General features: G+C 42.3%; 1 protein-coding gene across 2 annotated transcripts in view; it reads left to right on the top strand.

The window, feature by feature from the left end:
• The window catches only part of IGSF21 (immunoglobin superfamily member 21), a 1,341,695-nt gene extending 1,328,993 nt beyond the window's left edge, over positions 1-12,702 (top strand). For both annotated transcript variants that reach the window (XM_078641115.1, XM_078641114.1), the window contains one exon: positions 12,438-12,702. In XM_078641115.1, coding sequence (XP_078497241.1) covers positions 12,438-12,514 — 77 coding nt within the window. In that variant the 3' untranslated portion in view covers positions 12,515-12,702. The remainder of the gene's footprint in view (positions 1-12,437) is intronic.
• Positions 12,703-25,933: the final 13,231 nt, after the last annotated feature.

Genomic DNA, 25,933 nt, shown 5'->3' with positions numbered 1-25,933 from the left:
ATAGTAGGCAGAGGTGGGGTTCTACACTAGTGGGCTTGTGAATAGCCTTTTGTAGTAATTTAGCAGTAGTATTGTAGTACTACTTAATTTACTACAACGTGCAATTTGTGAATAGACCCCTATGTTGACCAATCAGATTCAGGTACAGCGGACTAGCCATCACCATGTCACTCGGATGGGCTGGACTTAAAATCAGTATCAGCCATGGTACAAATCGTCAAACCAACCCCAGACTGCAGGAACCACAAACAGAATAGAATGATTGGGCATGGTTCGGTCATGGCAGCCATTCAACTCTGAAAGCAGCCTCCTCACCTGCAGCCTACAGAGGAAATGGCAGAGTGACAGATCAGCCAGATCTGCCATGATAATGAAGAGCAGAAAGTCACTCAATGAACAGCATTTCCCTTGTAAAACATATCACTTGATGAAGACACTTCTACTGGATCATATCTGTAGGACTTTTCATCATGATAGTAGATAATCTCTATCACTCGCAACCTTTAGAACTCTTTAACCCTTAATGATATGATACTGCATCCCTAATTGTAGTCAAACACCCCCACCTTTATACAAAACTCTTCTCTCGTCAAAGAAAGTCTACACCAAAAGAGGATGCAGTTTGCATATCATCACCTATATAGCACAACATCCCCCACCATAGGCTATCGCCCAAAACAAAAAGATAGTCTATCACCTAATGGAGACAATCACCCCAGCTCTCACTTATTGGGCACCTCAGCACTTGACAAAGACATTTAGTACAGCATTTGCTGTAAGACACAACATCGACAACAGGAGAAAATTCCTGCAGCTCTTCTGTTAGGAAACAATGTAACCTGAATTAGACTGATAGCATAACTCCTACATATGGAACGCTACATTACCCAGAGATGAAAATTTCCTCCTTCCTCACCCACATAACTACCACAGCTACATGTCTCCCGAACGACAACATTGGCTCCCATTGAAAAAAGGGGTGGGCACTAGACCTCACCTACAGTAGACCATGATGCTTCATTTTAGTTCACGCTTGAAGGACACCGCAACACTCCACAAAGAAAATCCCATGGCCCTCACTGGTGGGACACTGTATCACCCAGAAGAAAAATCACAATAGCATTATTTGATGAACACCCTGTCACCCAGAGGAGACAATCATTCATGCTTTCACCGGGAGATTATCCGACATCTCAGAGGAAATGATAATTCAGTCCTAGGCCTGCAGGACATCACATCACTTGACAAAGACAGTGGCTCAAGCCTTAACATTTCGGATACCCAGATTGCAGCCCTCACCAACAGAAAACAACATCACTTAGAGGAAAAAATCTCTCCTGTTCACCCCTTTAAGACTCAGGGCCTGATTCTGATGCGGGTTGGAAAGTTTCCCGGCCGAATTGGTTTTTAAATGGTTTCCAACCCACTTGGATTGGGAGAGTCCGACCGAGGGAGTACAATGCATCCGGATGCTTCCAGATTCAATTTGGTTGGACTCCCATTGACTTCAATGGGAGCATATGTACCTAACCGCATCATAATTGGGCCCCTGGGTCGGGAAGACATGTTCCCGATCCGATTTGGAAGGAGTAAATGCCATAAGGAGCCCTTCCTAACTGCATCAGAATCAGGCCCTAGGTGGGAATGCTTTCCTAACGGCATCAGAATCAGGCCCAGAATGTTATCATAAGAGGCACATTCACTCCTGCCTTATAATTCAAAAGGCCGCCTTCACAGAGAGCATACAACTACTTCAACATTTGCCCAAAAGGTTGGACTATCCACCAATTACTCAAACCACCACAGTAGAATCTCCAATAGAGTCTGTGGGTGTTCTATTGCTAAAATAACCAGCATGATTGTAGCGCCCATGATTTGCTACGATTGGAAACAGTGTTAACCCCAAGAACTATGATGTAATGTGTCCCTAGAGACGAGTTTAAAACAATATTCCAAAATACAATCAATAAATATGACTGACTCAAAAAGGGGGGTGAAGATCAGGATTTAGGAAAACCATGTAGGTTTATTAAAATTTCAAGTACATAACATGAAATCAGAAAGTGCATGTGCAGCACCAATCTCATTAAATCAATAAGAGTACATGGAAGTCATTTGCCACAACGGCTCTGGAATGCAGAAATAATGCAACAGTGAGCAAAAATCAGTTAAATAGACCTGGTCTCAAATGTGCAGCAAACCGATAGAAAATCGGGCAGCATCTCGATACGCTCAGAAAAGTTCATGGCTCATCCTCAAATTCAGGGGCTTTTATAGCCATTTTTGGAATAGGAAATTATGGACTGCAAAGTCTACATTGTGTGAGCATTATTACAACAAATCACATTTCATATTTCTAAAGCATTACATAACCCTACCATTTTAACAATAACCAACTACGTGAATATTGATTCGCCCCTTCAGACATTATTGGGCTGATTACGAGTTTGGCGGATGTGCTACTGCATCACAAACGTGACGGATATCGCGTCTGCCCTATCAAAACTAAAAACCTACCTCTTTCCAAGGGAATAATTGTTTCTGTAGCCCGGGACCCAGATTATCCCCGGTCCTCAGCCTCTTCAGGGAGCGGTAGCATTTCTTAGCGCGGGGACACACTGTTTTTAGTGTAACGAAGCGCTCTATAAGTTATTTTATCATTATTATTATTATTGCGAGTTCCATTGGATATAATCAAACTCGTAATATGGCAGGCGGGATATCCGTCACTTTTGTGATGAAGTAACCCGTCCGCCAAACTCGTTATCAGGCCCTGTGTCATCCAGAGGTGTCAGAACAAATTAGTTATGAAACAACAGAAAACAATTGTGAATGAATGCTATACAGTGTACTAGCAGGAAGAGATTTGGAAAATAGCAAAAGTCTCGCAACAGTGACTTCTTCGAGAATAATATGGCATAAACAGTGCACATCTTGCTGCATGTGGTGTCAAGCAAGAAATATAAACCCAGAATGAACATCATAATTCAGCAGCTATTTTAACCCCTTCCATGCTGATGACGGCCCCCGTCCGTCATGCATCACGGTGGGCGTGTGCTGATGATGGCTGGGGGCCGTCATGATCCCGCCCACTCTTTAAAACGGCTGCACAGCGCGAACATTTGCCGCGCCCAAGGGGTTAACAAAGATGAGTCAAGGCCTAAATGAGACCTAGTTTTGTCTAAATCAGAAAACACGCTAATGAGTTCATTTCAATTGCAAAAGCTCCATTCTAATACACATTTGTGAATTCTTATGTAGAGCAACTAATATGAATGCACATTTTTAGTTCAATTCTATAAAAATGTCCACAAGACCTTTGTCTTCGTAGGAAGGCCCATTCTGTTAAAGAGCGAACAGGTGGTCCATATGCTTAATTACCTACTGAAGAACACATAGCGAACCGCAACTTTAATAATTGTTTATCTGCTTGGCCAGCATTTTGGGGTGCTGAGGAAATCAATGCATCTCTCTCCTTGCCTCAGTTTCTTTCCCTGTCAAAATTTAAAGCACCTCCAAAATGTCCTGAGTGGCTTGATAAAAAATGCCTAAAAACTGAACTTTGACATGATAATATTAATAATACATTGTGTGATTTTTTTTTTTACAACTATATTCCCAAGTGGGAAGTTTACATGTTTAGTAAAGCTTAGAACAAGAAATAAGTGACATTCAGGTCCAGGTGTGGGCAAAATCACCAAATGTTTTTCTTGCTTAATTAGTGTTATTGTCATTTAAATTATGCATATTACTCGAAATACATTTCGCCAGATATCTGTGTGAACATTGTATGTGAGAGCATGCTTCGGGTAGAAAAATCAAGAAAATCACGCAAGGAACCACCAGGAGACCGGTTCAAACACAAAATGGCTCACACTACACATCAGTTTCATAATCTCAATGAGAGGTTTTGTTCTCAAACAAGACTCCAGCAGATGACATTTAAAAAAAATGTACAACCACAAGAAAAAACAAAAAGTCAAACAAATATTTAAAAAAAAAATTGAAAATGTACAAGACTTTGCTTGTGTAATTTGCGCCACCGGAATGTCCTTTTGTTAAAGTTCCGGTAGCGCAATGTGCCACTGGCATATTTTTAAGCCACCTAAAGCCATGTTATGTGGCTTTTTATGGCCTTATAAATATGTGACCTTTACACACTGAAAACCGTGTGAAAGGGGCATTCCATGGGTGTTGTTGGGGGCGTTCCTAGCAACATCCATGGCTATTTGACACTACCCCAGATTTACAAGAAATCGTAAGTCTGAGGCAGCGCCAAACACTTACGCCTCCGAAGGGGAAGCGTAAGGGAGGCACAATGAGGAGAAATATATTTATTTCTCCTCGTTTTTCCTCTTTCTATGTGTGCTGCATTCTGCAGCACGCATAGAAAGAGGAAAACGCCTTTTGTGATTGTTTTTGTACTGGAAGGTTTCCCTTCCTGCACATAAATAATAATCCCCACAGCACAGGCACCCTTGCACCATGGTGCAAAGGTGCCTGCGTTGGCGCACACCAGCCCATTGTGCGCCGGTGCAGGAGAAAAGGACCGGAATGCAGTGTATCTAATAGATATGCCGCATTCCTGCCCTTTTCTTTTGCCTAGGGCACCATAGCAGGAAGGCCTGCTGCACTGCCCAACGGCAAAAAAAACATAAATGAGGCCCGCAGTAACTAACAAACTATAGGTTCTAGTCACAGTTGGCTTGAAGCACTAGACCTATGGAATAAAAGATAAAGCATTTTAGAAGCAGGACAAATTGCAGACACATCTGCCTAATGCATTGGAGACAAAAAAAGTGGTCAGAATGACATCCTGTCGGAACATACCATAGAAATGGCGCAATCAGTGCTAAATTTTGAAAATCAAATCAAAATAAAAGCATCTGGGATCAATATAAACGCCGCTAAAGCTTACACCACCCCCTGTCCCTCCAGTGATGACAAATGCCTGTATCATTGCTACCTGCTATCCATCAGACTCCACCGTATGTGACAATTTGGAATACTTTGGGTACCCAAAGCTGTAAGAATGTAGAATTATTAAATATACTGCCAATGTTCTCTGTTTAAAAGCAGATGGACATGCCTCCATGTGGTGCACTGTCAGAAAAATGTGCCAGATTAAAAAAAATACAAGTGTTGGTGCCGAGCCCTGGCAAACACTGTCCCAAGTTAAGCACTGGAAGCAATTGAAAAGAAGCAATGCGCTACACTGACTTTGACTTGCACCCACATAGACATATGGAAGGGCATAAGTCTGGAGGATTCCTATACAGATTTGTGCACAGACTCAAACTACAGTGCTACCATATAGACAAAAGGCATGTAGTGGGCCGTAAGATCGAACCCCTATGTGCAGAACAGCCCACAGTGATAACCAGTGGCATACTTAACCCTCACCAATGCTAGGAGGAAGGTCACAAAAAACAACCCCATAAAAAGGACCATCATAGACACAACTCTCACCCTCCAAACCATATCACTCACACTTACCTGGTCCAAAAGAACAATCAAATGACCCCTCATCCCATGGAGACTCTTTTTTTAGAACAAACCTAACACCAGTCTGCCATGTGACACCCAAGCTCGAACTGGCAACACACATTTATAAATGGTTACAATTTTAGTCGAAGTTGCTTATTTTGTTGTTTTTTTCATTTTTTTTCGTTTTAACAAAAACTTCAACACAGCGTTAAAGGCATAGATGTTTGCCAATGGTGCAAAAAGTGTTTCATATCACAAGGCCAGCATCTTCAATAGTGGAAGCAGGACATACTGGTGCAGTTGCAGGCCATTATTGCCAGGCCTTGCATTGTCATTGGACAGCACAAAAACTGTGCATATTTCTTCAGTCACACATAGAGCAAAGAGTTGACAATCGTTGTGGCCAGTAATCTCAATAGAAACAGGCTTTCTTCAGGACAAAGGAGATACAATCCAGACGATTTAGATCTCGTAGGAATGAAAGCCATGGACAGTGGTGTCAGGAATCCTGATGTGAGCTTTCACTAAAAATGGAAGGTATCTGTTGTTTTTTTTTTTTACATTAAACTTTCATTTAAAACAGAGGATGATTTTGCGATAAAGTGACCTGATATATTTCCGTTTTCAATTCAAGCCACAAAATCTTTCTTTGGGTTCAGCATGAGAGAAAGGGGTGTTTGCTTTTCTCACAACAATTTTCGTTTATATTGAAATCTGTGACCTAATATTGCAAATAAATGTACATTAATTATTGTGCTCAGTCAGTTTGTTAATGACTGAATGAACGCATTAACACAGGATAGCTTTACTTTAAAGGTCACTGGGCTTTGAAGCATAAACTCCACCGCTCTAGAGACAAAATCACCGAGTGAATAAAACTTTAAATAAAAGACAATAACTTGGATGATTTCGAACCCAAATTTCCACGCAGCGCCAAATGGCATATGTACAAGCCCTATCACCACAACAACGTCACTTTTAACGACGTCGTGGGGGCGATAGGGGCATTGCCTTATTTACAATCCACTTAAATTGGCTTAATGCTGCCTTGTAAATAAGACCCCCTTTCACGCTATGCTTAGCATGCAAGGGGTGGGCGGTGGGTGTTGTGGTGGCCGCTCTGCCGCAACACCCATTGATTTTGACACTGCACCCTATTTACAAGGGCAGCATAAATAGGAGGCAGCGCCAAAATTAAGACCAGGGAAAACCTGGTCTCACGTTGGCGAAACGAGGAGAAAGGCATTATTTCTCCTTGTTTTTGCTTTTTCCATGTGTGCTGCCTTATTCAGCACACGTGGAAAAAGCAAAATGCCTTGATTTTATGTACAGGAAATCTTTAAAAAAAATCCATTTTGTGACTTCCATGTGTGCTGCAGTTAGCAGGAGACAAAATGGCATTTGAAGATTGTTTATGTACAGGAAGGGGGACTTTCCTGTACATAAACAATCTTTCCTCTGCACGCAGACACTCTTCCACTATGGTGGAAGGGTGCCTGCGATGGCGCTACACTGTTAAGTGTAGCACCAGCGCAGGAGGAAATGCAAGGCTGCACCATATCGTTGTAAATATGGTGCAGCCGTGTGTTTCTGAAATGGCAGAGTGAGGCGTTAAGAAGGAAGTTACAAACCAACGAGGTTGTATACACTGTGCACTGTGCAATGGGTTACTGAAGAACCCTGTTTGTTAATTCAAAGTTCCAATAATATGATGAACAAAATTAAACCAATGTTTAAGTTCAGATATTGTATTCAGGTTATATCTTCTTATACATGATTATGCATCAAAATCACGTCAGGTGAATCTATTGATTTCACAGGTATACATCATATCACTTGAATAAACATAACGTGTAGTCATTACATCATGAGCAACACATAAAATGGGAGCACTGTTGTGTTCTCATTTTGTCTCCTTGTGAGGTACCTTATCCGACAACACTAATATATACAAAATAGTTAGTGTGATAACACGGTACCCCCTCATGCTCCCAAAATCTCATCATAATTACTTACCCGGCTAGTGATGCGCAGCTAGGGAACACTTCCGGCCAAACAATAGGCAACCAACCACCCAATACAGAAAGATCTCCCAAGATTGAAAATAATTTACCTTCGCAATAATTTACACAAACCACATCAAAACTGAACCATGAACAACCTCTCTAATTATCTCACTTAATCAAACACCAATAAAAATGACACACAATCGGCTGATGGCTTTCAGAGATCTGCACAAAGGGTGCTCACATTGAGAATATGCTGCATTGTCATGGAAATGGTGGCTGGTGTGATACCAATCTGAATAATACATCATTATCGAGCCCTCTTTGTGGTTTTCATCTGATTCTCTCTCCTTCCCTCTTAGTCTTGCCTTCCCTGGGGATACTTCTGCATCAGAAAAAGGCTCCAGTGGAACCTTTAGATCTTGCATGCCCCAAACCTATTTTATCAACTTTGAGCCGAAAGTGTTATAAAAAGCAGAATTACATTGAATCAAGCAACCTATTTAACCAACAATTAACCAAGTTTGCCCCCCACCCCAGAGGCGGTGAATTTGAACCTCCTACTCGTACATGACTTCAAACAATTCCTGTAGCGGGAGTATGCCTCGCCTTGATTTTACTACATTTATCAGTGGTATCTGCATCTTTACCATTCTGTAGAAACTCCCTGATGAAGTCCATTATCTGAAGCATATTGCTTCTTTCATAAAGATTAAGTACCACAACCCACATTTTTGGGTCTAAAGCCGGTCACACAACCTGTGGCATAAGTCATGGTTCTTCAGTCTCACACACTCTATACAATCCCCTCCACCTTCTACCCAATTACTCTGTTGGATCTCCCTTCTAGTGTGTAGCACTCTCTTTCTTTAAAGCTATTGAAATTCATGCACATAATTTGTTTTTGACATGTCTTTCGACTGTTGGCCAAATTAAGGACTGTGTCTATTTATTGCATAAATATTCCACCCACAACCCACCAATTGTGTCTACATTTGGCCGACTCTTTCACAGTGCAGAGTGAATATAGACAAGAGAATGATAATAGTCACAGATATGTGCCTCAGATTCCCAGTGGCTGGACTTTCACCGCCCTTGAGCCCTCAAGCTCTGAATGGTTGGCCCGCTGCTCTACTATCCGCCCATTGATGTATGGGACAGGCCAGTTCTGTGGAATTCGGGTGCTTTAAGACATATCTAGGACAGCAGCTATTTGTGTCAGTTGATGGAAGTATGTGTGCCTACATGGGTCAGCATCACATGCCTGATGTGAATTCAAGAAATGTGAGGTCAGGCAGACTCTGCCGAAGATCCTGCAGAATGGGCATTTGTCATGTGGTCGTCTGTGCGCCAGATGCCTGCATTTCTGGTTTTGCTATAATGGTTAATTTTGCTTCTTACCCACTCTGTCATCCATGCTGTCTGCCTCTCTACCCTTCTTACTCACTCCTACCCTTCCCAGATAGTCCACCGATAAAGTAGCTGAGTGGGCTAAACCCCTTCCCGAGCCCTGCATGAGTGACACAGGCTTGAATCCCACCATGTCCTGCAGCGTTCTGATTTTCACATCATGAGTTGCACATTGATCATTTATACTAATACCTATGGCATGAGTGAATAAGATCAACTTTCTTTGTAAGGTGTGAGATAAATAAATCATTTTTTTTCTCTTTTCGCCCGCTCCCCTTCAATTTCCTGCTCTGCGCCTTGTTTTCTCTTTCTGCTCTGTCATTCACCTTCTTTCTCACACTTTTCCCCTTTTTTAGGTCTTACCTAGGAAGCACTTGCGCTGTCTCTTCGAGACATGCTTTACTCAGATATGGGACTTAAGCTCCGCCTCTGTTCCACCCATGTATTTTATTTGCTCCTTTCAGTGTCTTTTAGAATTGTATTTATTGTATTGGTTTATTTGCTTAATAGTCCCTCCTTCTCCATCTTTAATACCTCCTTCTTCCCATAAGGACAGCCCCTCTAACATGTAACTTTACTCAGTACTTTTTATTTTCAGTTTCTGAGAACTCTTTTCTTAATTACTCCTTAAACGTAGCTGGAGTTGCAGACACAACAGCCACTTCTCCGACCACACTTCCCTGACATGTCCTCTCTTCAGGCTGCATTCTCCTACACCCTCCTGCTTGTTAATATTTATTTTTAAGGCTGCCCTTCTTTCTTTTCTATTTATTTACTTAATTAGCATTCGTGGCAGGCCGCACTTTAGCTTCACTCATTTAAAACTAAAGCGCAGCATGCCACAAATGTAAATAAATACAAAAGAAGGATGGGTGACCACCACATTTCTTTTCAATGTATTTACTGTTGTAGCATTCGCAACACGCCGTGCTTTAGCTTCACACGTTTAAAGCTAAAGCACAGCATGCCACGATTGCTACAAAATGAAATAAATACCAGAGATGGACAGGTGAGCACGGCATTTCTTTTCAATTTATTTACTTTTGTAGCATTCGCAACACGCCGTGCTATAGCTTCACACGCTTAAAGCTAAAGCGTGGCGTGCTGCGAATGCTACTAAAGTAAATACATATAAAAGAAAGACAGGCAGCCACTGCCTTTCTTGTCTATTTATTTACTTTTGTGGGATTCCCGGCACACCACGCTTTAGAGCTAAAGCACTGTGCCGCAAATGCTATAAAAGTAAAAAAAATAGAAAAAAAGACAGGCGAACACCTTTACATCATTGTCGGCTTTACCTTTTAACATGGCGAATGTCTGCCTTTCTTTTCTATTTATTTATTTTGATAACATTAACGGTGCACCGCATTTTAGCTTTAAACATAAGAAGTTGAAGCGTGGCGTGCCGCAAGTGCTGCAAAAGCACCCAAAAAATTCTCGCTCTCGTTCTGATTCCCCGTAATTCTATTTGCATAATAGGTCTCGAGGAAAAGGTGCAGTATCACAGGCTGTTACTAGTAGGCCTGGGCGGTGAACTCCACTCCGCTCACGGAGTTTGCAGAGTTTTCTGCACTCTGCTCTTCTCGGAGTTCACGGAGTGCAGAAAACGACACTCTTAGTAGTGCAGCGGAGTTTTTTCCCCGCTCGCGTTCACAAGCGTTAAGTTTGTGAGATTGAGCTGCCACTCAGGTAGAATTTCTACCTGAGTGGCAGGAAGACCAAAGCGAACGGCAGTTCGCACTGAACTCCGCCACTTGCAGAACGACGCTGAGTTTTTTGTCACTTTGTGGAGTTCCGCGTAGCAAAACTCAGCGAACTACGCCAGGCCTGGTTACTAGGTGTCCCTGTAGAGTTGTAAAGGGACCTCTATTAGCCATATAAGGTACTACACTCTTAGTGCCGTTATAAAGAGATAAATTACAACTGCGCATACATTTCCATTTGTTTTTATTGGATGTGAAATTTTTGTTAGCTTGCATTTTTAAAATGTACCATTGTTGTTTATTTAGCTTTATTTCAAATAAAATTAAAATAAACAAGAATGGTGCATTTGTAAAATGAAAGCTAACAAAAATCTCACTTCCAATAAAAACAAATGAAAACATATGCTCAGCTGCAATCTTTCCCTTTATAATTACCTTAAAGGTGCAGTACCTTATGTGGCTAATAGAGGTCCCTTTACACCTCCGCAAGGATACCTAGTAACAGCCTGCGGCACTGCACCCTTTCCTTGATTCGTGGAATTTCCTTGACTTCTGCTACTGCTGGGATATTTTTTGACAAAAATAAATAAAAATTAGATTGCAACGCCAATAGCTCAAAGTTTCACTAATGCGAGACCTATTGCTTTGCAAATGCTTGTTATAACTTGTATCTTTTCCCCAAGTCCTCCTTCTTTATGTCCTCGTGTTTTCAGCCCCTATATTGTTTCAACTTTCCATGTCATTCCCTCTTTCCTTAGCTCCCCAATGAGGCTCATCCTTTCATCTTCATTTGCCACATTGTCTGGCTTGACAGCGCAGCTGCCTGCAAGACCTATTCTGCTTTGAAATCTGCATAGGACGAGCCTCTCACCTTATGCTATTGTCTGATTGGTGTCTTCTTCCACTACCTATGAAGCACCTGCAGTGTAATGGATGAAGCATGAGGGACTATTTCACATCTCTAAAATGGACTGAATCATCATACATTACATTTTTCACTGCAGGAGGCTCTTAAAAAATGTTTTAGGCATGAGAACACTACCCAAACCCATTTATGCATCTTCGACTTTCTTTCTATCACACATAAAGGGGCATATTACCAAGCAATAGCAATAATTATCGCTATGCATGGTTAGCGGCAAAAATTATATCGCCGTGCTCCGCCGATTTTTACCGCTGAGATACCTTGATATTATCAAGGTTTATCTCAAAAGCGGTAAAAATCCTGTGACTTGCATGAATATCGCTGAAAAATCAGCCATATTCATGCATTATCGTGACAATGCTCTTAGCCATGTTATCCACCCTCCATTGGATAACATGGTTAAGAACTGCTCTGGGCAGGCGTTATCTTTTGGAGATATTCGCGCTTAGCGCGAATATTTCCAAAAGTAAGGCTTTGTTGATAATTGGAGATAGCGATATTAGCGACTGTTTCCAGTCGCTAACATCTTGGCACGCCCACTTTGCATGTCATTAGCAATAATTTATCGCTGACATGCAAAGTGGGCCCCAAGATGATCGCTATCTCCTACTAGCTGTCGCTAACTGGTGTTAGCGACAGCTAGGTAATAGGGCGATAAAATTATCGCCGCTTTAGCGGGAAAAAGTCCCGCTAAGGCGGTGATAATGGCCATTGGTAATATGCCCCAAAGTGCCTTTCCTCTTTCCTCTTATTATCTTCCTCTCTACCTCTCCTGCTGTAATTTGGGGATTTTAATGCAGATAGACTGTTGTCATGAGCATGTGTTTTGTGTGTCTCTAGACCGGTTATTTTGATCACCTGCTATATCCTCTCCTGACTGGTGTCACTCTTTTTCGACTCCTCTAGGTTCCGCATACAGCCACAATGGTTCCAGGCTAGTTTTGGCGTTCCTCCTCCTGACAGTGATTCTGGAGCTGACGTGATGGTCGACCCTCGCCCCGCTGCACCGCTCTCTCATCTTCTTCCAGCATCACATTATTACATCTCCACTCCTCGTTTTTCCCTTTTTTGTTTTTTTTCTAAACTATTTCCAGTCTTGTTCTCGGTCAGTTTGTCTGTGTCTCGCTTCCCCAGTCTGATAAATTAAAGGAAATGTTCCCTCCTGGTACAAAAATTACAACCAATGGATGTGTGTTTTTCTTTCATGTTAAAGCTAAGGGTGGGGAAGACAATGGCTGTTGGTGGAGATAGCTTGACCCATGAGAGCATGGTAAGGTTTTTTATGACATATTTGTGCATATAGCAGGCGGTCGGGTTGAGGTGGAGTCACTTACATCTCAAGTGAGCCTATAAAGGCCTTGTTCAAGATGATCTCAGGAGATGCTGAGGTTTCATAATTTTTATATACCTCTTCAACATATATTCGGTCTCAGAGCTTAGTAATAGTCATGGGGGATTGAGCGGGAAGCTAGAACACCAAACGAAGAGGGCAGAGGGGATTTGCTCCTTAAGCTCAGAAGTTGTTTTCCAGATCTAACCCTCCACTATCCTTCTCAATCCAAATAACTGACTAACATATCCACCACTCAAATCACTTTCATATTTTCACTATACTAATTCACCACTAATCCATTATGGGTTCCGGAGTAGCGTGCTACTCACCGAAAAAGCACTTTGACACCTCGTCAGGGGTAGTAAGCGTGATATAAATGCAATTACAATACAATACGAGAGTTGGAATCTATAGAACATGTAATAATTAAACAGTTTTGCAACTTTTAGAGTGAGACAAGACAGCCACTCAAATTTAAAATGTTCCATGATTTTAAGTTTCATTGGCTATTATATAGCTTTTAGGTTCTAACATATCCATAAACATTTGTTTGTGTAAGATTGTGGAGACCACATATTTTCTGCATATTTAGTGGCAACCACTTAGCTAGGCCTTTGGCTGGCGTCTATTACTGTGTATATGGTTACGGGGCACATGGGAGTTAGTCAAGAATAAGAAAGATGGAAATGCAGCCATGAATTCTCACAGTTCCCCCTATGAGAAGCGGAGTGCTTAGTACAGCGTGTACCCTAGACAGACACACTGGAATTATGCAGAAGGGGAGGACCAAATTATGCAGCAGGGCAGACTATGTGGTGTCACGTGGCAAGTTTTGTGGCAGTATTAAGTTACTATTTTGACATTTTTACAAGTTCACACTGCCTAAGAATTGGTTTCACCTCCTTAGTATCAGTTGAATCCCTAAATACGGCAATCAGCAAAGAAAATTAGACCTGCCACAGTGCAGCAACATGTTTGATCGTGTTCTTAGTAACTCTTGATCCGTTAGAGTTAGACACATATTTGTTGTTAAAATCTTCAATCTCTGCAGAGGATGATTATCTGGCAAGTGCATCAGATCTGTTTATATGCTGAAGAGGTAGGACGCACACAATTACATAATTACAGCGGCCCTGACCATAGATTTCAATCTAGACCCCATACATGGTCAAGAAAGCAAAGTGTAGCAGACAGTGGTCCTTGATCCTAAAGTGCATCAGTCATGCAAAGAAAGCGTCCTCTAGGTAGCTGTATCAAAGAATTGGAAGTAGCAAAGTAGAAGTTCCCATAGTTACACATGGGGTTGACTCCAGCTTCTGTCTACTCAAATACAGTAAAAGACAATTAAGCAAACCACCCTGATTCCTAAAGCTACAAAGGATCACAGGGAGACAAGAAGCATTATCCCCAGAGATCACTTCCACCCTCAAAGACGGGAAAGTTAAATTGAACTTTCAAGACCACACCAAGGAGCATATTTACATGGGCATTGACCACCGGAATGTCATTTTTTGGATGATCTGGTGGTGCAATGCCCTGCTCCGTATTTTACAAGGCGGCAAAAGGGAGTGAAATTGATGTTGCTGTGGGCATTCCCATGCAAACCCAATTGCTTTTTGACACTGATCCAGATTTACAAGGATCTGTAAATCCGAGGCAGCTCCCAAAACTAACCCCTCTCAAAAGGAGGCATTAGAGTGGCGCAACAAGGGGAAATACTTTTATTTTGTCTTGTTTTTAGGTCGAGCCTGGGCAGTGCATGCACTGCTCTACGAGGCATGCTGGATTCAGGTAGGCACTTTAAGGTCCGCCCACTCTCTTCCCATATTTCTCATTGGCTTGTGTCATTGTCCACTGTAAACTGTGGCTGTTCATTGGTCAATAAGCTTAGTAGTCCCTCCTTAGTACCGCCTTGTCTCATTCTGTAACCTCTCATGGAGACACCCGGTTATTTGTGCTGTTACTCGGTAGGCTTTAATGACAGTCTCCAAGCACTATTTTCTCAGATAGCTCTGTCCTGCCATTTGCAGGCAGACACACTCTCTCCTAACTATTTTTTAATTTTTTTATAGCACAAGTGTATTTGCAATGCAATAGGTCTCACATTTGCAAGAGTTTAGGCTACTGGCATTGTAAATGACAATGCCTTTTATTTATCTGCTTTAAAAACAACAAATAAATAAAAGGCATTGTCATTTACAATGCCAATACCTCAAACTCTCGTAAATGCGAGAACTATTGCATTGCAAATACGTGTTTGCTCTTTCTATGTGTGCTGCATTCTGCAGCTCGCATAGAAGGAGCAAAACACCATGAATGATTGTTTTTGTGCAGGAAGGTCTCCCTTCCTGCATAAACACAATCATCTATGCAACACAGGCACCCTTATACCATGGTGCAAGAGTGCCTGTGCTGGCGCTAGGCAGCTTTTTTAGCACCGGCGCAAGGGAAAACAGAGGGGTGTGCCATATTCTTTTAAATACTGTGCATCCCTGCGTTTCTTAAATGGCACAGCATAGCGCTGCTAAGTTCCTTGCAGCACTGTGCTGCGCCATTTCATTGTAAATATGCCCCTGGATTCTTCCAAAGCATTCCCAGGTACTGTTGCGCAAATCAATCACCAGCCACAGAAGCCAAACTAGAATAACAGCATGAAAATGAAGTAAAAATCCACTGTATAAAACACATTCACAAGGAACGATAAGAACTTTAAGGTGCAAACAACACCACTGCCAGCATAAAGGGTTAAAAAGTAGGCATCTGCTTAAATTCAGACCCATCCTTTTCAAAGTACACATTCTCTGTAGATTAGGCCATCAACCTATCATGCTCAGACAGGTTTACAGCACCAGACTGTCCACAGGGTGGAAATCACAAGAGGTCTGGGGATCGCCTGACAGCTAATAGGAACATATCATCCATCTGTGCCATAAATTATAAAATACAAAACCACAAACAATCCGTCACATACCAAGAGTTACAACCAGTATGTCGGGGGCTGCGTTTTGCCCGGTGAACACCCCTATGCCCGACCCCATAAGGCAATAATTAGCTCCAGTATGCTAGGATGAGACACACGTGAGCAGGCATAGCATACACACACAAAACACTGACTCACACCTTTGTCAAGGAGGGAGGTCCATGTGTTTTTCAGTGAAACGTACTGGCTTCAATGTCAGAGTTCCTGTTTTTGTCAGTCTGCTGCTGCTGTGTGTTCTTGATGTTGTATTCCTCCAGGATTATGCCCATGTGCTTGAGGAAGCACTAACTTACTCCAATAAACACCCGCTACATAAGTGAATAAAAACACTACGGTGGAGATTTACAAGCCCCTTGCGCCACCTTTGCGCCACTTTTCCCATGTAAAAAGTGACGCAAAAGTGGTGTAAGGGGCTTGTAAATCAGCCCCTACATTTCACAGAAATGTCCTTGGAATCCTCAGATGTGAAATTTGGAATATATATCGCCAAATTAAAAAATGTAAGCAAAACGTACCCAAATAAGTCTTTAACTTAAACAAGCATTTCACTGGTTGCCAGTGGTTAGAAATAAGAATATTCTCCGAAGCCCTTTGCATTGTACTCAGGGCGATAGATGGGGCAGCAGCCGCGTTACAATCCAACCTCAGTTCAAACAAGCAAAGGAGAAATCTTAGGTCAACTGTAGCTCACACCTGATAATACTCCCTTTATTCAAAATTTAAAAAACTCACCCAGGTGGGAGCTCTCTCTTAGCTCTGGAATACCCTCCCAAAGAGGATAAGGACCATCAAGAACCATGGAGAATTCATAAGAGAAATAAAGACCTGCATTTCCATTTCCCAAATGTTGGATCCAATGTCACCCAGCCATATCCATTGAAAGGTCTGTGTATGCTGCATGTGACTCTATTCTGAGACTCCTCTCCTTAGAACTACAAGCATAAGCCAAGCTTTCAGGCCACTGCCCCAAGTGTGAAACACACTCTGCAGGCCTCACACACAACAATGACATTTATCACTAATAGATGTGAATTCTACCAACACTGTTCGGTCATACATGCACTACTGATATAGCAGTTACTCATCTGACTTCGGATAAATGATGTTGGGCATCAAAAAAATGGGCAAAATGCAACAGAAATGCATTAAAAAAGTACAATACATCAGCACAAAAAATGAGCCACAAGCCCATTTGTACATCAAGTGCATTTTCGTGAAGCGGGCGTTTGGATACTCCTTTTTGTTGTTGCCAATGTGTACGGCTGTAGTGTCAAAGTGCAAGAATCAGTTGCTTTCAGGTTGCAGGGCAATGCACATTTCAGGATGATCAGCTTCTCTATGCAGCTCAACATTCTTGTTTCTCCTCCTGAGAGATTGACTCCTTTGGAAATGATCCATGATCATGACCCATGATTGCCCTCCTATCGAGCGATCAATCCTACACAGTTCTTCGCCATTGTCCCCCAAAGGTTTGATCTTTCACTTACCTGCATTGAAACGACAGTGTCCTCAACTTAGATCACTCCTACCGCTTGTTTAAGTAATGCCTAATTGTATCTATGGCCTGTGGATTTAAAACCGCTTTGACGAATCCTTGGATTATCTACAAATAGACTTGCAGATATTACTTTCCAGATCCTCTTAATAACACCCTTTGACAGACGGCCCAACCAAGTAAATGGTAAATGCCCTTACCGACTTGTCCCACTCAAGGATGGAGAGGGTTGAGCGACTTTAGTTGGATGATAAACAACTGACCCCACCCCACCGCAGAGTTCCTTTGTGAGAAATTTACCATTTTAATGTAGTCCAGCCCACCCCGGAAAGTAACCATATGAGAAGCGAACCTTTGGCTGCCTGGCTCTTCCTTTCCTTAGAATAAAGTCCATTTCTCAGCACTCTTTGCTGCTTATCGCTCAGCCGGTTCCTAACCCAGTTTACTAAGCTGTCTTGCATCCCCAGGCACCTCAACCTTGTTGGCACGTCTTCTATATCCAACAGCTCCAAAGCTTTAGTGACGTCTAAGTAGATCACATCCATCACACTGCCGTGATCTATTTCCTTGGCCACCAAGTCAAAAAACTCAATTACATTGTCTGACATGGCGTTCCCCTGTGCGAACATGCTGCCGCGGATATGCTGTCGCCTTCTGAGTTATCACCAAGTCAGATCATTCGCTAATAAAGTGGCTGTCACATTGACTCATGCGGGTGGTGCTATTGCGGAAGCCTCTCAAGCGCACCGCTTTAGAAAGACAATACACCAGGTGGAAATGCCCTACCTAAAATGGCGCCCAAATACAACAATTACATCTGAACATAGAACTGCAATTGTGATTGGATTTATATAACGCTCACTACCCCTGACGAAAATTGCCGACATAAATGATTAAGGTTCTATCAATCAAAGTGCCTAAAATAAACTGACTTCCTAAACTAGGCTGATTCCCTCAAGAGCATTTTTCCCCGAGACATGTAATTAGATTTTAATTCCTATTTAGTGTACTCAGTGTATATTTAAAACCGTTATATTCTTGTTTTAATTTCGCAAGTGACAGGTCCTGTGAGATTTTAAACATTGGCACTAAAGATTCTCTAAGAATTTGATGATTGATCCTGGGATCCTTCTGGGCTGCTTCTGTTGAGTAAGATTAGAAGGCCGCAAGAAGCAGGCCGATGATCAGAAATGAGGGGCTTGTCGCTGATCGAGAGAGATAGTGCCAAGAGACAGAGAGAGACAGAGAGAGAGAGTAACAGAGAGAAAGGACAAGAGCTTCTGTTCCTATTCATGGGTATTAATGACATTTACAAACTGATTTAAGTTGTCTTTGCCTTAAGTTCAATGGGCCAGATACCCCATGTTTACGTAAAAATGCTTTGTCTGATATATTATTCCCATTTTAGGAATCAGGAAGGTCCAAAATCCGGTTGAAAAGTTGCAGAAACCACAGAGGAGATGGCAACTCATTCGCAAAAGAGAAGGCCCCCCTTGGGATCCATTCCCCATTGTGAATTAAAAAAAGAAAACCTTTGTTGGGGAATAAGGAGTGGTCACTGGACAAGGGCCAGCTATCAATAAAAAGATGTGTTTTTAAACTCAGCCCCACTCCCTTTATACTCCATCTGCAAAAAAAGGCTTTCTTTATTTGAAAGCGAGCACAGATGTGGCATTCTGCTTACCCCAGCAGACCACCATCCATATGATGGCCACCAACCATAATGAGTCGCAATTAGGGACCTACCTCATTAATGTTCATGAGGTAGGTTGGCTTGAGACCCACTACGATCCAGAATTGTATTGACCAATCTATTAGTTCATAGATTGGCTCATAAAATTATTTACTGGTTGCAGAAATATTGGTCAAAATTTGCGACCAGTATTTGCGACCAGTTGTCTGTACATCTGGTCCATAGTGACCAATTAATGTTTGGAGGATGAGGAACTTCATCCAAAATGTGACGGATGTCCCATCCACCCTATTTAGTGTGCATAGTTGTCTACACACTAAAATATAAGGCGAAATGGATAGCCTCTGCATTTTGGCCAATATCGCTCATTCCCTAAACTCTAAATCAGGTCCACAGTGCCTAGAGTCATTCTGCTGCTGCAAAAGTAGAGGGCAAGAAGGGATCCACATACAATAAAGGCACAACTGAGATATTGTATTGCTTTCAGAGGTTGAGAAGTGTTTTTCCAGTTGATCCCAAAGTTTCGAGAAAGTGTTTTTTGGGGGAATTTCTTTTCTCAGACACCATACCTTCTTTCCATCATAGATTATCAATGAATAAAGTACCACTCATGTATTAATATCCCTACATTCATCCATTAGCAAGGGTCAGCTTTTTAAGAGACATGTAAGACCAAACAGATGTGACCTGTGCATCTTCAGAAGCACCTACTGGAATGTGTTTATGAAAACCAAAAGCAACGACAAAGCCAAACGTTGTGACTTGCATCCAGAGTCGTGAAGAAAACCTTTAAAAAAGGAGGTGAGATGAAAAAACAAAAACAAGAACACAATTGCTTTCTGTATAAAATGCATCTAAAAGTCAAAGAGTTAAATACTGGATGATTCTGTGTACTTTTGAGATACAAAATTGTCCCTAATGCATTGCAATGTTGTCAATCCGAAAAGGATTTAATGGTACACCAAACAGGCAATATTATGAGATCAGAGCTTGATACTACATTGGGTGCAGCCAACGATCACTCTGTGCATACTTGAAACAACTAGTAACATCAGTCCTGCTGCACAGTTACACAGTCAGGCCAAATGTAACCAAAGTGTTGGTGCAGGAGGGCACGCGTATGCTCTATCAGTGAGGTCAACATAGCAGCGGACCAAAGCTTCCGCAGCCTGTGTATTATGAGCGGTTGAACACAATGTAAAGCTTTAAGCTGGATTCACACATTGACTAATGCCAAGACTTGCATCACGCTGGTCAAAAAAGTGTGGTGCACCCACCAGGACGTGCCTAGCATAGCTCACTAAGGGGGTTTACTTATATAAAACCCAGGCTCAGACCCTGCAGGACAAACAAATGTGCAGAAACAGCTCATGTATCCCCCAGAAGACAAGCTTTTATACTGGGGAGCCCAAAGGAAGGAGTACTATACCGATTAAGACCATTTCCTGCGTCGAGTAACCAAAGAGAAGCTTTTGCCCTATAAAATCCAGTCCACAGGAAGAATAAATATCCACCTCTCCCTTTTCACAGCTTTAATATCCTGTAACAGTGTGTATCCGATTACTAACTTCCCATTTTGCAATGCTATTATTCTGGAGGTCTCACCACAGGAGGGAGTACCCATGTGCCATCTCTGAGGAGTACCCAGTCAGAGTTAGGGGAAACATCCTTAATTTCGTGGTGAGTACACCGCAATGCAGTTGCAACACAGCCGTTACAACGCAAGTCGTTACATCGACTTGCGCTAGATGGCGCTATAACCTAAGGAATAGTAAGATTTACTATTCCAACACCTTCCCTACTGTACGTAGACTGGTGTTGGAATAGTAAATCTTACTATTCCCAAGTCCAGCTCCCTCCAGCGCAAGTCGTTGTAACGACTTGCGTTGTAAAAACTGCGATGTAACATACCACGATCATTTTGATCACGTTGTTACCTCCCATATTTCAGAGTTAGACCTTTCATCCACTAGGGAGTAATCTTCCTTTAGACAAAGGGTGGATAAGTGCTTGATGATGGAGCGATTTACATGGTCGGTGGGGATAACTCTTTTATGTACTCTGCTGAACCCTTCCCCTCGCGTACAATAATCCACTCTGGTAACCACTTGATTGAACATTTCTTTTGTCACAGTTGTTGAAACCTATTTTGTGGGGACGGATGCTAGGCACGATGATCTTTACTGCCAGAAAAACCTCCCCATTGTGTGAGTCACCAGTGTATGTGGCTCTCTCACTATCTAAATATGACTCTTTGGGGCATATTTACAATAATGAAGAGCGCAGTGTTACTCCAAAATCGGTAACGCCATGCTCCGACAGTTTTAAAATGCAGGGATTCACCAAATTTACAAAAATAGGGCACACTCCTGCATTTCCTAGCACTGGCACTGAAAAGCTGCCTAGCACCAGCGCAGGCCCCCCATGCGCCGTTTTGCTCGGGTGCCTGAGCTGCAGAGGCAATAATTTATGTGCAGGAAGGGACACCTTCCTGCACATAAAAAATCTTAACAGGCGATTTGCTCTATCTATATTTGCTGCAGAATGCAGCACACGTGGAAAGAGCAATATACAAGGACAAATACAAAATGTCTCCTCGTATCGCCTGTTTAAGACCAGGTATATCCTGGTCTTACTTTTGGTGCTGGTAGGTGTCGCTTCCTGCAAATAAACAATCATTAAATAATGACGATTTGCCACTTCTATGTGCGCTGCAGAATGCAGCACAAATAGAAGCAAAACATCACCATTATTTATTTTTTATGTGCCAGAAGAGACACCTTTCTGCACATAAACAATGATTCCCTGCAAAGCAGGCACCCTTGCATAATGGCGCAAGGGAGTTTGTGTTGGTGCTAAGCAGTTAATATTAGCACCAGCTCTAGGGAAAACACAGGGGTGCACTGTATTGTTGTAAGTACAGAGGAGCAGATTTACAATAAACTAACGCAGCACGGTGCATCAAGGCATTTTGCTGCGCTGCGTTCGTTTTGAAAGCACAGTGATGAGACATAATTACAACAATATGTCGCATCTCTGTGCTTCCCCCTGCAGTGGCGCACAAACTGCTGCCATGCGCCGGCAGAGGCATCCTTGCACCATGGTGTAAGGATGCTTGCGTCGTGGGGAGATTGTTTTTGTTTAGGAAGGGTTCCCTTCCTGCACAAAATCAATCTGAAATGCCGTTTTTCAACTTATATGTGTGCTGCATTAGCACACATCGAAGTTGAAAAACAGCATTGTTTCAATGATTATTTATGTGCAGTAAGGGAACCCTTCCTGAACAGCAGCAATCATTAGAGGTGATTTCCTCTTTCTATGTGTGCTGCAAAATGCAGCACGCATAGAAACAGGAAACAAAAATTAGGAGAAATGAATACATTTCTACTCGTTGCGCCTTCCTACGCCTCCCCTGGGAAGGCGTAGCATTCACACCCATTTCCAGATTTACGATTCCTCATAAATCTGGAAATATGTTAGGTTCTATGGGTGTTGCGTGGGAACACCCATGGAACGCCCTTTCATGCAAAGTGCTGCGTGTAAAGGGGCCATATTTACAAGGACAGGAAAAGCCAGGCAGGGTGGCTTTTCCTGTCCTTGTAAATATGGGAGAGGGAAATGTGCTACCAGTGCGACACAAAAAGTGACGTACTGGCAGCACAAGGGGCTTGTAAATCTGCCCCTGCATTTTGGAAATGGCGGAGCACAGCGCTGCAAATTTTTGCCACCGTGCCATGCTCCACCATTTTTGTGTACATAAGCCCCTTAAAATCTTTGAAACGTATAGGCTGTATACTGTGATAGTTGTGCAGAACTCTTTCTAAAGACTAAGGAAACAGTGCCTTTAAGTAGCACACATAAAGACTGGTAATCCAACCTTGCAGGCACCACTTATAAACTTGTAAGCAATCTGCAGGAAAAGAATAAGAAAACCATTAAATCAAAATACAAAGACTCTGTTACGTTCAGATCCACCAGGTCTAGGAAAAAGAGATTCCTGAGGGCACCCAGCCAGAATGACAACCCCACTGCAAATTTGAAGTGGCTATCATCCCCAATTGTGGAGACAGTCATCCAAGGTGGTGCAAGGTGTGCATGGAATACACGCAGGAACACACGCTTCCTCGAAAACAGTTGCAGCATATTGATCTCAGAAAAGATGTCCAGAACATGCTGTGCATGCAGATCCATGTCAGGTGTATTTCTTTCACTGTCAAGTGGTCATCTTGCTTATAACTGAAAATATCCAGGTTTGTGTCAGAAACTTCTGTGGACTCTAAACTGGGGCGGGGCAAATTACGGGAAGTAGTGCAAAGACACACCGTTTCTGAGTTCTATGGTGTTCCGTGCCCCAACAGTTACAAAGGCAGCAGGACCAATGGGACAGAGGACAGAACATCAGGTAAGGAACGGATGCCCCGCCATTGAGACCGTATGGCTGCTGGCGCAGTTTTGGATGAGTCGTCTTCAACAAGGTCTGGTTGCGTTGGATCTGGATGTCGAAAAACAGGAACTTTGTTGAATTCTTTCTTAAAGTAGAGGAAGGTGACAATAGCTTTCCAATCCCATCAAAATTTAATTGGGTTAAAAAACAGAGGACTTTGGGTAGCTTGAATGGCACATAAACCCTTCATAACAAGCTTTAATAATAATCGGACATGGGATGACTCTTATTTGTATCAATGTTAATGCCAAGTATGTTTGGCAACTTATGTTTCGCATTGGAAGCTGTTTTTCTGTTGAGCCTCTAGGCTTAAACAAAGGAGAGAGTATGCCACCTGCCTGGCAAGACAGCTTTGTTACCATTTTGGTTGAGCACAGTCTATGAAGCAAGACTGAAATATTGGCAATTAATATTTGTTTTCATGGTTATGTCAATGAACAATCTGTTATCAATACTAGATCTCAGATTGTATATCAGTATGCCAGCAGGAAGACTAAGCAGTGGGCACTGAATGCAGTCCTTTTCTCAATATCTCGTCTTCCACAATCGACAGAGGTATGAACCATAAATTAGTATTTTCCCAAAGCCTCCACTTTGCTGACTACATTCTCAAAACCTGTACATTATTGTTGGAAATGGCCTTCTACCTACAAAATATTGACTCTAGGAAATTAATTACTACTTTGGGCCTAATTCGGATGCGGTTAGGAAATCTTTCCGATCTAATCGGTTTGGAAATGGTTTCCAACCGACTCGGATCGGGAGAGTCCGACCGACCAAGTATGATGCATCAGATGCTTCCAGATACATTTTGGTTGAACTCCCATTGACTTCTATGGGAGCCTATGTTCCTAACCGCATCGTAATCTGGCCCTCGGTCGAGAAGACATGTTTCCGATCCAATTCGGAAGGAGCAAATGCCGTTAGGAGGTCTTCCTAACCGCATCATAATCAGGCCCTAGGTGGGAATGCTATCCTAACCGCATCGGAATCGGGCCCTATGTAGCATCAAGGGAAGAAACTCTGCTATGTTGAATACTTTATTTCAAGGTTTGAATAACATTCCCACTTCATTTACATCTCGTCATCCACCCAAGTCTTCTTAACCAACACAGTTGAACCTTCACACATGAGGATTCTAAAGGAGGGAAAAGGGAACAATGTTCTATGGCTAAGGGTGAGGGAAGGGTGAAAGACAAAAGAGCAGATAAGGTTACAAGAACAATGTTAAGAAGGGGAAAGATATAGCACATACCTTTCCTTCCCAACAAGCAACATATGCAGGAGAAACTAGTCCCACCAGCACAAATTATTACAAAATTTAGATGTAAAGCAACATTTTGCAAAATCCTCCAAAAAGGTTTCCTGAATCTTGGAAAACGTTTGACACTTTCAGCAGTGTTGTCACTTCTTTCGGACTGATTTAGGGGCATATTATCAAGGGCAGTATCGCCGCTGTAGCTTCACTTTTTTACCGCTAAAGCGGCGATATTTTTATCACCCTATTTACAAGGTGGTGCTAACATGCATTAGGGCATTGTAGCACCCATTTTCCCGACGCCTCGCTTTGCATCTCTAATGAGATGCAAAGTGGGCGTCACTGGGCGTACCCCTGACGGACTACCTTGTAAATTATCGCCAAATGTACATCACAATATTTACAAGGAGGCCCACGCATTTTAGCAGACGTTAGTTTTTGGCGAAAACTGCGGGTTCACGGGGTCATATCAGCAAGGTTATAGGCGTTTTCCATGGAACATCGCTGGAAAACCAGCAATGTTCCATGGAAAACACCGCTATCGCTGGAAAATTATTGCCATTGCACTATGCCTTGTTAATAAAGCGATAGCAGGGCGATAATTGCCCGTGATAGCCGGCGATACAAAAAGTTCTCGCTAAGAGCGGCCAATGATAATTATCATTGCCGCTTGATAATATGCCCCTTAGTCCACTGTGAAAAACGTTTTCTCCCCTATTATGATTGTGTGATCCTATGACCTCCCCAGGTTTTGCTACAGAATGATAATTTTCTAATACACAAACATTTTCCTGAACTCTGCAACAGTGCTTGAAATGGTGAAATAGAAGTGCAGGTACCCTGTACCAGAGTACCTGCTTGTTTCTGAGAAGTGCAGGTACTCTCCCATTAAAAATATTACGTCACTCAAGAGAAGTGCCGATACTTTCCCTCTCAAAATAAAAAAGCGCTTGTACTCCGTACAGGACAGTACCAGCCCATTTCAAACACTGCGCTGCACTGAATACTTATCGTACTGGGTTCACAATTGCCAACCATTGTACATTTTTTTTACCTGAGCATCTCTTCAGGAGACACGCGCAGATTATTGGAAAATAATGCAACTCTCATCAATTTTGATCACTTCCCGTCTATGGTCACCACATTACCCTTGTTTACTTTTGTGAGGATTGTAGTGCATTATATTCTATGTTTGTGCA

The sequence above is a fragment of the Lissotriton helveticus genome, chromosome 5_1 (assembly GCF_964261635.1).
Source record: "Lissotriton helveticus chromosome 5_1, aLisHel1.1, whole genome shotgun sequence".
NCBI classification, from domain to species: Eukaryota; Metazoa; Chordata; class Amphibia; order Caudata; family Salamandridae; genus Lissotriton; species Lissotriton helveticus.
Note: the sequence above shows the minus strand (reverse complement) of the source record. Positions and strands in the feature narration are given on the sequence as shown.